This window comes from Clinocottus analis, unplaced genomic scaffold (genome assembly GCF_023055335.1).
Source record: "Clinocottus analis isolate CAN_PGR_092001 unplaced genomic scaffold, fCliAna1.0.p SCAF_55, whole genome shotgun sequence".
In the NCBI taxonomy this organism is placed as follows: domain Eukaryota; kingdom Metazoa; phylum Chordata; class Actinopteri; order Perciformes; family Cottidae; genus Clinocottus; species Clinocottus analis.
In genome coordinates this window covers 155001-170000 of record NW_027176213.1, presented here as the reverse complement: position 1 = coordinate 170000, position 15000 = coordinate 155001, and the positions used below count along the sequence as shown (strand labels likewise).

Here is a 15000-nt window from a genome sequence, read left to right as displayed (position 1 = left end):
AACACATTCATAACCTGAACGTGCTTCTTAAAAAAAAAAAAATCATTGCATCATAAAGGTCCAGGGTCACGTTTTCAGGGAGAAGACTTTGAAACCAGACCCGATGCAGAAACCCTGTCATTGTACCAATACCGGTCCCTAAGGGCTCCCACCCGGTGTTACGGTGTGTTTTAGCGTGTTCAAACACATCACTAGTATCATTTCTGTAGTTCGGCTGAGTCGGCTGGAACGTGGCCTCATATTTTATACATTTATACACATTATTAGTAGTCTGTACCTGTGATGGCTCGGTCTCAAGAGGAGACCTGTACAGCGGGTTTACGGCCCTGACCTTTGACCCCGCGAACCCTGACCGGTGGAGGAAGTGTGACGTGGTTTGTTCGGTCCATCCAGCCCGCACATGTCTGATATGAAGTTATCAGCTGGCCCAGCTGGCGCGTGACGTCAGAGCGCTGTGTACGTGCGGGCCGACCGGCAGTGATGGCGGAGCTTCCTGTGAAGAGATGAACCCAGAGCACCGGGTCTTCCTCCTCACAGGCAGCCCGGGCTCCTGCTGGAGCAGCCACTACATCAATGTTCTGTTGTTGTAACTATTACCGTTGTGTTTTTTACCCTTATGGAAACTCAGAGCTCTAATAAAGAATAGGTTAAGGTAGATTAACATACTAATGAAGGAGCTAAACGATGGAGTGTTGAAGCTCCTTTCCTTTAGTAAAGGAAGGTCCAGTGTTTCCTATGCTAAAGGAACCAAGTAAGGAAGCATTGAAGCTCCTTTCCTTTAGTAAAGGAAGGTCCAGTGTTTCCTATGCTAAAGGAGCCAAGTAACTAGTGCACTGGGATGACCTGAGGCTATCAGCTGACTGACAGCTGGTTGTTTACAGCTGATAGTCAGCTGATAGGCCACGCCTACATGTTAAAGGGGCCACGCCCACCCACCCCTCCACCAACATGGTGGAGCAGTTACCATGGCACGGGTACCCTGTGTTTAAGTACTGTATTATGAGGTACTCCTGTGTACTATGAAGTACTCCATGTCTCTGCTGGAGGCTCAGTTACTAGTGGCTTGACCAGCTGGGCTCAGAATAGCTGCTGGGTGACTGGTTTACTCCCAGTGGTTTACTCCCATCTTCTGACCAATCAGAGCACAATGCAGCTGTGGTGCAACACTGATCTAGAGCACAAGAATAGGATCACCATAAACCCTCCTTTTGACAGGACTCACCTGAGTGGTCAGGACTCACCTGAGTGGTCAGCAGTCAGGTGTTGATGACTTGGTTTCATTGTGGTTCTGTGGTTCTGTGTTCTCCAGGCTACAGCAGTGCCGGCTGGCTCAGGATCAGCTGGAGGACGCCATCGGCAGCGTGATGACGGCCGAGCGGCAGCTGAGAGAGAACGCCAGAGAGGTAGACCTGTGTGTGTGTGTGTGTGTGTGTGTGTGTGTGTGTGTGTGTGTGTGTGTGTGTGTGTGTGTGTGTGTGTGTGTGTGTGTGTGTGTGTGTGTGTGTGTGTGTGTGTGTGTGTGTGTGTAAAAGAGAGAGAGACACACAGACATATAAAAGAGTGGAGAGAAAGAGTTGGGTTCATTCTCTGAGAGGACTCTGTTGGACTCTAGTGGACTCTTCTCCAGGTAAATAGATAGAAAGATTAGTGTCTCACCTGTCTGTCTCTCTCTCTCTCTCTCACACCTGTCTGTCTGTCTCTCACCTGTCTGTCTCTCAGGTGCGTGCGGAGCTGCAGAGCAGTGTGAGTCGCCAGCAGGAGGCGCTCCGCTGTCGAGAGGTTTGGCTGCTCGGACAAATCGAGCTTTTGGAACAAGTGAAGACTGAAACTCTGCAGCAGCAGCTGCACCGGCTGCACTGGGTAAGCACTGGTCTCACTGGGTAAGCACTGGTCTCACTGGGTAAGCACTGGTCTCACTGGGTAAAGACTGGTCTCACTGGGTAAGCACTGGTCTCACTGGGTAAGCACTGGTCTCACTGGGTAAGCACTGGTCTCACTGGGTAAAGACTGGTCTCACTGGGTAAGCACTGGTCTCACTGGGTAAGCACTGGTCTCACTGGGTAAGCACTGGTCTCACTGGGTAAAGACTGGTCTCACTGGGTAAGCACTGGTCTCACTGGGTAAAGACTGGTCTCACTGGGTAAGCACTGGTCTCACTGGGTAAAGACTGGTCTCACTGGGTAAAGACTGGTCTCACTGGGTAAGCACTGGTCTCACTGGGTAAAGACTGGTCTCACTGGGTAAAGACTGGTCTCACTGGGTAAGCACTGGTCTCACTGGGTAAGCACTGGTCTCACTGGGTAAGCACTGGTCTCACTGGGTAAGCACTGGTCTCACTGGGTAAGCACTGGTCTCACTGGGTAAGCACTGGTCTCACTGGGTAAGCACTGGTCTCACTGGTCTCACTGGTTAAGGGTTACGATACGATATCACGACACTTTGAGTACTGCGATTTATTAATTTTTTTTCAACCTCAAATTGTCTGCAAAGAAAAACTGTCAACATATTTGATCTAATACGTTTTCAGTCTGTTCATCTCACTTGCAGACAATGAGACAGTCTACATGGTCACTTCATTGCTACAGTCTACATGGTCACTTCATTGCTACAGTCTACATGGTCACTTCATTGCTACAGTCTACATGGTCACTTCATTGCTACAGTCTACATGGTCACTTCATTGCTACAGTCTACATGGTCACTTCATTGCTACAGTCTACATGGTCACTTCATTGCTACAGTCTACATGGTCACTTCATTGCTACAGTCTACATGGTCACTTCATTGCTACAGTCTACATGGTCACTTCATTGCTACAGTCTACATGGTCACTTCATTGCTACAGTCTACATGGTCACTTCATTGCTACAGTCTACATGGTCACTTCATTGCTACAGTCTACATGGTCACTTCATTGCTACAGTCTACATGGTCACTTCATTGCTACAGTCTACATGGTCACTTCATTGCTACAGTCTACATGGTCACTTCATTGCTGGTCTACATGCTGGTGGTCTGGTGTTTACTGGTCTTTGTTGTGTAGCTCCGAGGACAGTTTGATGTGATCGTCCATCAGCTGCAGAACAACAACAACAACCAGCTGACGAGCTGCCTGGAGAAGTGAGTTCTCCTTTCTGATGTGTAGATGAGGATGAGGACGGTGAGGAAGGTGCTCATGGTGACCCCTGTGTGCAGGTTGTCGTCTCTGAGTCTGACTCCCGAGGAAACACCTGAGATGAGCTTCCAGGCCGACAGCCGCTCTCTGAGACAGGCCATCACCTCGTTCGGCCGCATCACGGCGCAGGTAACCACACGGCCCTGTTCTGCTATCTTTGTGAGGACATCTCTAACCCGGGCTCACACTTCAGAGGTCCTCAACTTCCATTGGTCCTCGCAGAGATAGCTGGACAAGTATAGAGGTTCACACAGGTGTTGTGTAGACGTGATGATGATCAGGTGTTTTCTGTACCTCCTGTTGCAGCTGGTGGAGGGCGTGTCCTCTCAGACCTGTCCAACGGCTGCCAAGAAACAGGTAAGTGCCCCCAGCAGGTAGACGGAGAAACTCACCTGTTTAATCTTGTGAAATGTTTCTTACAGCTCCTTCAGAGGTGACGTGTTGTAGGAAGCAGGAAGGTGACGTGTTGTAGGAAGCAGGAAGGTGACGTGTTGTAGGAAGCAGGAAGGTGACGTGTTGTAGGAAGCAGGAAGGAGACGTGTTGTAGGAAGCAGGAAGGTGACGTGTTGTAGGAAGCAGGAAGGTGACGTGTTGTAAGAAGCAGGAAGGTGACGTGTTGTAGGAAGCAGGAAGGAGACGTGTTGTAGGAAGCAGGAAGGAGACGTGTTGTAGGAAGCAGGAAGGTGACGTGTTGTAGGAAGCAGGAAGGAGACGTGTTGTAGGAAGCAGGAAGGAGACGTGTTGTAGGAAGCAGGAAGGAGACGTGTTGTAGGAAGCAGGAAGGAGACGTGTTGTAGGAAGCAGGAAGGAGACGTGTTGTAGGAAGCAGGAAGGTGACGTGTTGTAGGAAGCAGGAAGGAGACGTGTTGTAGGAAGCAGGAAGGAGACGTGTTGTAGGAAGCAGGAAGGAGACGTGTTGTAGGAAGCAGGAAGGAGACGTGTTGTAGGAAGCAGGAAGGTGACGTGTTGTAGGAAGCAGGAAGGTGACGTGTTGTAGGAAGCAGGAAGGAGACGTGTTGTAGGAAGCAGGAAGGAGACGTGTTGTAGGAAGCAGGAAGGAGACGTGTTGTAGGAAGCAGGAAGGAGACGTGTTGTAGGAAGCAGGAAGGAGACGTGTTGTAGGAAGCAGGAAGGAGACGTGTTGTAGGAAGCAGGAAGGAGACGTGTTGAAGGAAGCAGGAAGGAGACGTGTTGTAGGAAGCAGGAAGGAGACGTGTTGTAGGAAGCAGGAAGGAGACGTGTTGTAGGAAGCAGGAAGGTGACGTGTTGTAGGAAGCAGGAAGGAGACGTGTTGTAGGAAGCAGGAAGGTGACGTGTTGTAAGAAGCAGGAAGGAGACGTGTTGTAGGAAGCAGGAAGGAGACGTGTTGTAGGAAGCAGGAAGGAGACGTGTTGTAGGAAGCAGGAAGGTGACGTGTTGAAGGAAGCAGGAAGGTGACGTGTTGTAGGAAGCAGGAAGGAGACGTGTTGTAGGAAGCAGGTAGGTGACGTGTTGTAGGAAGCAGGAAGGAGACGTGTTGTAGGAAGCAGGAAGGAGACGTGTTGTAGGAAGCAGGAAGGAGACGTGTTGTAGGAAGCAGGAAGGTGACGTGTTGTAGGAAGCAGGAAGGTGACGTGTTGTAGGAAGCAGGAAGGAGACGTGTTGTAGGAAGCAGGAAGGAGACGTGTTGTAGGAAGCAGGAAGGTGACGTGTTGTAGGAAGCAGGAAGGAGACGTGTTGTAGGAAGCAGGAAGGAGACGTGTTGTAGGAAGCAGGAAGGAGACGTGTTGTAGGAAGCAGGAAGGTGACGTGTTGTAGGAAGCAGGAAGGTGACGTGTTGTAGGAAGCAGGAAGGTGACGTGTTGTAGGAAGCAGGAAGGAGACGTGTTGTAGGAAGCAGGAAGGAGACGTGTTGTAGGAAGCAGGAAGGAGACGTGTTGTAGGAAGCAGGAAGGTGACATCTTGTCTCTCATCAGAAGATGGAGTCTGCCTCTTTGAGTGACTGGCTGATGGGAACGCCTCCATCAAGCTGCGCTCCTATTGGCTACCAAGCTAGCGAGAACCCTCAGGATTGGCTGATGGCTCACAAGGACAGCAAGGTGAGAGACGTTAGAAGCTCCGCCTCCCGATTGGACTGAGTGGTGTTACTTTTTCCAAAGTGAAACTAAATACCGTGGCGTTGCCTCGGCGTCCTGATGGGCTGACTTCCTGTGTGTTGCAGACTTCCTGTCCCGCCCTGGCCTCTGTGGACTTCCTGCAGGCCTGGGGTCAGATCCTGGACCTGGAGGCGTGGCTCCTGCGGGACCACACCCCCGTCGGCAGGGAACGGACCGACAGCAGCTGCAGCTCCTCCTTCTCCATCGAGAAGATCGATGAATCAGAATTCGCCATGGCTCCTGAGGAGGAGGAGGGGGAGGAGCTGAGCGACTGGCTCATCACCCCGCCCCCCGGTGCCACGGAGCCGGCCTCGGACGCGGAGCGGTGGCACCGGGTCTTGAAGCCGTTCCAGGACGGCTGGTCTTCGGCGGCGTGGCTGATGGGGTCCGGCCGCCCCGCCACCGACTGCTCCTCCTGCTGCCAGACCACCGCGGCTTTGGAGATTGAGAACCTGGGCCAGCTCAAGTGCCTGAAAGCCCCGCCCCCGCCGGTGAATCTGGAGGCGTGGCTTCAGCAGGCGGTGCCGGCGCCGCAGACCTGCAGAGCCAACGAGGTCTGCGCCTCCTTCTCCTCCTGCGTCTGTGAGGAGAACTGTGGGAGAGAAGCGCTGAGCCTCTGGCTGCTCAAGCAGGACGGCAGAGACAAGAATGGAGTCTCTCTGGCCCCACCCACTGCCCATGTGGCCCCGCCCCTCGTCAAGGAGGCCCCGCCCACCCTGCACCGCAGAGAGCAGGAACAGAAGGTGACCTTTCTTTCATCATCATCTAAGATAATCAATTGTTTCCGTTATTGACTAATGGATCAGGTCTTTAAAGTGAGGACGAGCCGTCCTGCGGATCGGCGGTTCGATCCCCGGCTCCACTAGCTCATGTCGATGTGTCCTTGAGCAAGACCCTTAAGACCCGCAGCTGTTCTACGAGCTGAATGTAATGTGGTTCCTCAGGTGCAGGCCATCCTGGAGGCCTGGCTCCACCCCCCCAGGCTCCACCCCCCCACCTGGGAGGCTCCTGAGGAGAAGAACCGGGCCCCAGGCTCTCTGTTCCAGAGCCCTCTAGACCCGGGCCTCTGGGTGCTGCCTGAGAAGATAACGGGGCCAGCCGCTCAGACCCACCCAGCCGAGGAGGAGGAGGAGGACAAATGGCTGCTGAAGAAGAGGAGCCAGGCTCAGGTACCAGCACAGACCAACACAGACCAACACAGACAGCACACACCTACACAAAAGAGACACAGACAGCACACACCAACACAAAAGAGACACAGACAGCACACACCTACACAAAAGAGACACAGACAACACACACCTACACAAAAGAGACACAGACAACACACACCTACACAAAAGAGACACAGACAACACACACCTACACAAAAGAGACACAGACAGCACACACCTACACAAAAGAGACACAGACAACACACACCTACACAAAAGAGACACAGACAACACACACCTACACAAAAGAGACACAGACAACACACACCTACACAAAAGAGACACAGACAACACACACCTACACAAAAGAGACACAGACAGCACACACCAACACAAAAGAGACACAGACAGCACACACCTACACAAAAGAGACACAGACAGCACACACCAACACAAAAGAGACACAGACAGCACACACCTACACAAAAGAGACACAGACAGCACACACCAACACAAAAGAGACACAGACAGCACACACCAACACAAAAGAGACACAGACAGCACACACCAACACAAAAGAGACACAGACAGCACACACCTACACAAAAGAGACACAGACAGCACACACCAACACAAAAGAGACACAGACAGCACACACCAACACAAAAGAGACACAGACAGCACACACCAACACAAAAGAGACACAGACAGCACACACCTACACAAAAGAGACACAGACAGCACACACCAACACAAAAGAGACACAGACAGCACACACCAACACAAAAGAGACACAGACAGCACACACCAACACAAAAGAGACACAGACAGCACAGATCTACACAAAAGAGACACAGACAGCACACACCAACACAAAAGAGACACAGACAGCACACACCTACACAAAAGAGACACAGACAGCACAGATCTACACAAAAGAGACACAGACAACACACACCTACACAAAAGAGACACAGACAACACACACCTACACAAAAGAGACACAGACAGCACACACCTACACAAAAGAGACACAGACAACACAGATGTACACAAAAGAGACACAGACAGCACACACCTACACAAAAGAGACACAGACAGCACAGATCTACACAAAAGAGACACAGACAACACACACCTACACAAAAGAGACACAGACAGCACAGATCTACACAAAAGAGACACAGACAACACACACCTACACAAAAGAGACACAGACAGCACACACCTACACAAAAGAGACACAGACAACACACACCTACACAAAAGAGACACAGACAGCACACACCTACACAAAAGAGACACAGACAGCACACACCAACACAAAAGAGACACAGACAGCACACACCTACACAAAAGAGACACAGACAGCACACACCTACACAAAAGAGACACAGACAGCACAGATCTACACAAAAGAGACACAGACAGCACACACCAACACAAAAGAGACACAGACAGCACACACCTACACAAAAGAGACACAGACAGCACAGATCTACACAAAAGAGACACAGACAGCACACACCAACACAAAAGAGACACAGACAGCACACACCTACACAAAAGAGACACAGACAGCACAGACCAACACAGACAGCCGTGTGTTCAGTCACATTGAATCCTCTGCTCAGGAGCGGCTGGCCCTGCCCTCCGTCTGCGACTTGTTCTCCTGCATGAAGCTGAGTGGGGACAAAGAGAAGTGGCTGCTGCACGCCGCCGACCAGGTGAGTCACCTTAGAGCCCACCAGGTGAGTCACCTTAGAGCCCACCAGGTGAGTCACCTGAGAGCCCACCAGGTGAGTCACCTTAGAGCCCACCAGGTGAGTCACCTGAGAGCCCACCAGGTGAGTCACCTGAGAGCCCACCAGGTGAGTCACCTTAGAGCCCACCAGGTGAGTCACCTTAGAGCCCACCAGGTGAGTCACCTTAGAGCCCACCAGGTGAGTCACCTTAGAGCCCACCAGGTGAGTCACCTGAGAGCCCACCAGGTGAGTCACCTGAGAGCCCACCAGGTGAGTCACCTTAGAGCCCACCAGGTGAGTCACCTTAGAGCCCACCAGGTGAGTCACCTGAGAGCCCACCAGGTGAGTCACCTGAGAGCCCACCAGGTGAGTCACCTTAGAGCCCACCAGGTGAGTCACCTTAGAGCCCACCAGGTGAGTCACCTGAGAGCCCACCAGGTGAGTCACCTTAGAGCCCACCAGGTGAGTCACCTTAGAGCCCACCAGGTGAGTCACCTTAGAGCCCACCAGGTGAGTCACCTTAGAGCCCACCAGGTGAGTCACCTGAGAGCCCACCAGGTGAGTCACCTTAGAGCCCACCAGGTGAGTCACCTGAGAGCCCACCAGGTGAGTCACCTTAGAGCCCACCAGGTGAGTCACCTTAGAGCCCACCAGGTGAGTCACCTGAGAGCCCACCAGGTGAGTCACCTGAGAGCCCACCAGGTGAGTCACCTGAGAGCCCACCACGTGAGTCACCTGAGAGCCCACCAGGTGAGTCACCTGAGAGCCCACCAGGTGAGTCACCTGAGAGCCCACCAGGTGAGTCACCTGAGAGCCCACCAGGTGAGTCACCTGAGAGCCCACCAGGTGAGTCACCTGAGAGCCCACCAGGTGAGTCACCTGAGAGCCCACCAGGTGAGTCACCTGAGAGCCCACCAGGTGAGTCACCTGAGAGCCCACCAGGTGAGTCACCTGAGAGCCCACCAGGTGAGTCACCTTAGAGCCCACCAGGTGAGTCACCTGAGAGCCCACCAGGTGAGTCACCTGAGAGCCCACCAGGTGAGTCACCTTAGAGCCCACCAGGTGAGTCACCTGAGAGCCCACCAGGTGAGTCACCTTAGAGCCCACCAGGTGAGTCACCAGGTCACTTTCTTTAGTTCCGTTCTGTTTTTCTTCCAGATGTGATGATGATGATGATGACGATGATGATGGTGACGACGCGTCTCTCCTTTCGGAGTCACTTTAACTTAAACGCTGCACGGCCTCAACCATCAGCGCCGCCTTCTTTCCCGTGACATCACCACGCTGTGCTCTCCTCCAATCAGCAGCCAGTGATCACAGCAGCTTTTATTTTAATCTATTGATCTCTGGGTCTCACTATTAATCGATCCACTCAGTTATTAATCTCCTGTCTTTTACATTTATTTTGCTGTGTAACTTTATTGATTATTGATTTTAATTTGACCAAATGTTCAGAGACTTTGTCTCAAAAGACGTCTATAATGATCATAAACATCTCAACAATGCTTTTGATCAGCTGATCCTGACAAGAGGGGGCGGAGCTAAACAGATGGTGGGCGGAGTTAACCTTTATTTTAACAAACCTGTTTTTCTGATATGGCTTGATTTCTTTATGTGTCGGGTGGAATGTTCCTTTTCTTCTCTTGTTACTGCACATGCTCAGTAGTGTTTTCTCTTTCTGGTTTCCCAAATACCTTCCTGGATTAAGTATGAATAACTCAATTAGTTTAACTATCAATACCAATATCGGTGAATTTATTAACAGATGCATCCTGCTGTTGATCAATTCAGTTTGGCCACGTTTTATTATTATTTTAAAACCCATATGAAGCAAATGTGTCAAAGACTTTCTCTGTATTTTATTTAGTCGATTCTCGCAGGCAAATGTTCTAATCTAAAGAAGTAATTTACCCAGAATGCCTCGGGGGTAGGCAGGCTGCAGTCAGCAGTGATTGGTGCTTATTATGGAAGCTCTAACAATTTGGGGGCGGGGCTAATAAAAAATATTATCTATACTCTGTAATTCTTGACAGTAATAAAACATTCTGACATCATCAATGTGTCTGTGACATCACTCTGGGTCCTGCTGGAAGGTTCCACTTTACCTGAAGGGATTTTATTCTGAAGGTTAAATCTTTACACACACTGATGAGGTCACACCCACCAGCAGGAGGAGCTGATAACAGCTGTGACATCACTGTGGAGGTCTGAGGTACTTTATTTACTTTCACTATACTTTTCTACTAATAATACTGAATGTTTCTGACTCATGTTTTGTATAAAAGACTGGTTTAGATTGTGCTCCAACCTGGTAGGCCTCCCGCGCCCGGTACACAGGTGAGACAGGTACACAGGCAGATGGGTCAACAGGGCCCTCACCTGGCCCCCATGGGGATGACCCCCTGAAGCCGACGCCCACAGGGATGTGCTCAAGCAGCGCCTGGGCCAGCTGCTCCCTCACCGGCTGCACGTCCAGGTGAGTCCTGGTTGGTTCTTAGCAGCCGCAGTTGATGTCGAAGCCGACGCTTCCTTCAGGAACCACGCCACATGTTACTGTTAAAGATTCATAAAGCTTTAACATAATAACTTTATACTAATGATAAGTGTGTATGAGAATAATAAGCAGCTCATCACCTGGAGACAACACGGCGTCGTGTCGTTCATGTCGACGGCGGCCATGTTGCTGATGGCGAAGCCGGAGTGCACGTCAGGCAACCCGATGAAGCGCTGGGGGAGGAGTCAGTGTAGGGGGAGGAGTCAGTGCAGGGGGGAGGAGTCAGGGCAGAGGGAGGAGTCAGGGCAGAGGGAGGAGTCAGTGCAGGAGGAGGAGTCAGGGCAGAGGGAGGAGTCAGGGCAGAGGGAGGAGTGCTTGAGAGTGCTGTGGGAAAGATAAAATATTGAACTCTAACATCTGCTTGTTTTGACACTCACCTCTGCAGCGATCCATCAAGCTAATTATCATCCAGCTAACCAGCTCCGTTTAGCATGTAGCTTGAGGAGAAGCTCCGAATGGACGTCCTCCGGCGGTCAGTGCTTTGCTGCTGGGTTTTTTAATCCAGACGTTTGGGTCCAACTCTTTCAGCCTCTTCTTGATACCACAGAGTTTTCAGTCGCCATGTCTCTGCTAGCTATGTTGCTCATAGCTACGTAGGATGTGAGGGAACGATAAAGGTCTCTGATTCGACGAATAGTCCAGTCACGTTGGAAAAAGAAGCGATGTGATTGGTGCACATTTCTGTGCCTGGAGATTTAAGTTTCATCTGCCAATGAGAAGCTGTTCTTGCCGTAACGACCTTGAAACGTTTGCTCGCCGCCATTTTGAATCCCGTTTGTCCGGCGCCCGGGAAAGGGGGCGGGGCTTTCCTCAGTGACGATGAATGGCGATTTATTATATTTGGTCACATTTAAGTTAAGTGGTGGTTAACAGGAGCTTACGGTCTCACACACACATTCAGCGCGTCCAGACGGTATATTTATTATTTAAATTATTTGGTATATAATGTTTTTTGACGGTATATATTATGTATTACATTGCAGTGTTATGAGCGACTCCTGCTGGTGCCTTTTCGGTAGGGAAACCCGTGTGTAATATGCTTTTTCAGTTTTAGTGTGTGTGTGTGTGTGTGTGTGTGTGTGTGTGTGTGTGTGTGTGTGTGTGTGTGTGTGTGTGTGTGTTTAATCTTTTTTTTCCTTCGTAGACACAATAAAACAGAATGTTCAACATCAATGTGCAGGAGATTCATTTTTCTATTCAAATCATTTTCCTTGTTTCTGTCAGAGCTATTTTTTTCACATTAAAGTCTCATGAATCCTTCTGACTTGTTGTCTTGTGTGTTGACGCAGTGAGAGGCCGCCCCCTGCTGGACGTCCTTTAAACCAATCAGCTTCAAGACGAGAGGCCTCACTGACACGCACCAAGAGGTGTCACTCTGACACGAAACGAGAGCTCTGAGTACCAGGACCATGAGTATTAAAACCATGAGTACCAGAACCATGAGTATTAAAACCATGAGTACCAGGACCATGACTATTAAAACCATGAGTACCAGAACCATGAGTATTAAAACCATGAGTACCAGGACCATGAGTATTAAAACCATGAGTACCAGAACCATGAGTATTAAAACCATGAGTACCCGAACCATGAGTATTAGACCCATAAGTACCAGAACCATTGTTGTTGTTCTTTCTGCTGCTTTATAGGAAGGAAGGAGGAATCAGGAAGTAGGAAACAGGAAGAAGGAAACGGGAAGTAGGAAGCAGGAAGAAGGAAACAGGAAGTAGGAAGCAGGAAGCAGGAAGCGTCCTCACTTCGTCCTGACGCCGGTCTGAACAGACAGAGGATCTTCTTCTCCATGGTAACGGCTCGGCCGAGCTCGTAGCCGACGCCCAGAGACGGCTGCGTTACCTCGGCAACGACCACTAAACACAGAGGTCAAAGGTCATTATTGATCTGTGATGACTTATTGATCTGTGATGACTTATTGATCTGTGATCAGCTCACCCTCGCTCTCCTGGAGCCAGGCCAGGTCGCGGTCGTGGATGGCTCGGTCTCCTCCGGCCTCTCCTGTCCAATCACAGCACAGCAGCTCAGTGACATCACACTCTACGCCTGGCTTCTTCTTCTGTGGTGTCAGCAGGTTCGTCCTGATCAGAACTCATCACTGGCAATCGGTACGCAATGCATGCTGGGTAGACTTGTGTCTGATTGATCTCGCGGGTCTTAGAGCGGGCGCTGCAGTAGCTCCCTGAGAGAGAATGCAGCTCTAACACATGAAGCATAGACTTCTATACAACCAGAGGAGTCGCCCCCTGGTGGTCAGGAGAGAGAATGCAGCTCTAACACATGAAGCATAGACTTCTATACAACCAGAGGAGTCGCCCCCTGGTGGTCAGGAGAGAGAATGCAGCTCTAACACATGAAGCATAGACTTCTATACAACCAGAGGAGTCGCCCCCTGGTGGTCAGGAGAGAGAATGCAGCTTTAACACATGAAGCATAGACTTCTATACAACCAGAGGAGTCGCCCCCTGGTGGTCAGGAGAGAGAATGCAGCTTTAACACATGAAGCATAGACTTCTATACAACCAGAGGAGTCGCCCCCTGGTGGTCAGGAGAGAGAATGCAGCTTTAACACATGACGCATAGACTTCTATACAACCAGAGGAGTCGCCCCCTGGTGGTCAGGAGAGAGAATGCAGCTTTAACACATGAAGCATAGACTTCTATACAACCAGAGGAGTCGCCCCCTGGTGGTCAGGAGAGAGAATGCAGCTTTAACACATGAAGCATAGACTTCTATACAACCAGAGGAGTCGCCCCCTGGTGGTCAGGAGAAAAAATGCAGCTTCTATTGAGTCAATATTTAGTTTCTCATAATAATTAGTTAATATTTCTCATGAGTGTGTATGTGATGAGTGATAATAACAGCGTCTCATAGTTTAATAGTATTTCTGTAGATCGTGAAACATAATTAGACACCAAACCCTGGAGACTTGCAGGATCATTTGGGTTGAAGAATGTCCCCTCTGGGCTTCCGTAGTCCTTCAGGCTGGAGCAGGTTCACACAGAAGACACAAGAAACTTCTTTTAAAGGTTTATTACAAAACGCAAGAACAAACATGTCAACTGGGTTTTTATTCTATTGGCAAACACGACACAACAACCTGCAACCTGCAGCTGGAACCAAACCACTGGACAGAACAAGAGAACGCAGCTGGAAGGAACCGAGAACCAAAACCAGGAGGAGCAGGAGCAGGAGGAGCAGGAGGAGGAGCAGGAGCAGGAGGAGGACTTCTGAGTATTTCTACACCGGTCTGCTGCCGACACACTTATAAATATCTCACCATTAAATTAACTGAAATCACACAGAAAATGTTCTTCACAAACTCAAAGTGTCTTTGGGGTCTTGGGGGTTCTGGTTCTGTCAGGAGGAAGAACCGGTTCTGGTCCTGTCAGGAGGAAGAACCGGTTCTGGTCCTGTCAGGAGGAAGAACCGGTTCTGGTTTGGTCCAAGACGTCTGTTAGTTGTTAAATAACTTGTCAGACGTTCGGATTCTTTTCAGAAGAGTTTTAACTTTACAGGATTCTTTTTAAAGGAGGCTTTAACTTTGAAAATTCGGGTGTCTGCTGGAGGCGCTTCCTGTCTGCCCGAAGACCATGTTGCTACGGTAACGAGTGTAACGCTCTCTTGTTTGTCTTTTTACTTGTGAGTCACATTTAAATATTTATATATTACAACATCGTTCCAAATTCATAAATAAGAAGTGCAGTTTACCCTCTGACCACCACGACACCGCCGAAAAACTACAAAGATGGCCGACTAGCTGCACGTTCTTCATGCAAACGCCGGTTCGACCAATCAGCTCTCTGCAAGCTATGAACAACCAATCAGAGCGCTGCATCAGAACCAGATCAGACCTGTTCTCAGCTGAAGCCACAGCTTGTTATCATCTGTAATTGTTGTTATAATTGTTGGAGAATCAGTTTCCCATAATGCACTGCGTGCTGTGCTATAGTGACAGGAAACAGGGCCGATGACAGTTGTTCCCAGCTCTCTCCCCAGGTGGCTGATGGGAAATGGCGTGTAAAGGGGGCAGAGTTCGTGTCCAAACAGACTGACAGGTGGAGGAGAGGCGGGGCTTGGGCGGGAGGAGGGGCGGGGCATAGGGAACATCCTTAAGAGCTAACGGCCAGGTATGACCATATATGGAGATGCCCCGCCTCCTGCTGCTATCTACACCAGAGAATCAACCAGGTCCAGTTCACAGAACCTGGACCAACAAACTGC

At 50.2% G+C, this 15000-nt stretch overlaps 2 protein-coding genes across 4 annotated transcripts in view; one reads left to right on the top strand and one right to left on the bottom strand.

Moving 5' to 3' along the window:
- Positions 1-10263, top strand: part of ncoa4 (nuclear receptor coactivator 4) — a 10588-nt gene extending 325 nt beyond the window's left edge. Inside the window, exons 2-11 of the mRNA XM_068601852.1 lie at positions 1310-1403; positions 1720-1860; positions 3044-3120; positions 3196-3304; positions 3482-3532; positions 5131-5253; positions 5376-6053; positions 6255-6479; positions 8099-8191; positions 9368-10263. Of these exons, the coding sequence (XP_068457953.1) occupies positions 1310-1403; positions 1720-1860; positions 3044-3120; positions 3196-3304; positions 3482-3532; positions 5131-5253; positions 5376-6053; positions 6255-6479; positions 8099-8191; positions 9368-9373 (1597 nt within the window). The 3' untranslated portion in view covers positions 9374-10263. The remainder of the gene's footprint in view (positions 1-1309; positions 1404-1719; positions 1861-3043; positions 3121-3195; positions 3305-3481; positions 3533-5130; positions 5254-5375; positions 6054-6254; positions 6480-8098; positions 8192-9367) is intronic.
- A 3531-nt stretch (positions 10264-13794) lies between these two features.
- The window catches only part of LOC137803429 (zinc finger protein 883), a 7378-nt gene continuing 6172 nt past the window's right edge, over positions 13795-15000 (bottom strand). For all 3 annotated transcript variants that reach the window (XM_068601879.1, XM_068601880.1, XM_068601878.1), the window contains exon 3: positions 13795-15000. This exon is cut by the window's right edge and continues 1131 nt beyond it. The gene's annotated coding sequence lies outside the window, so the exon portion shown is untranslated.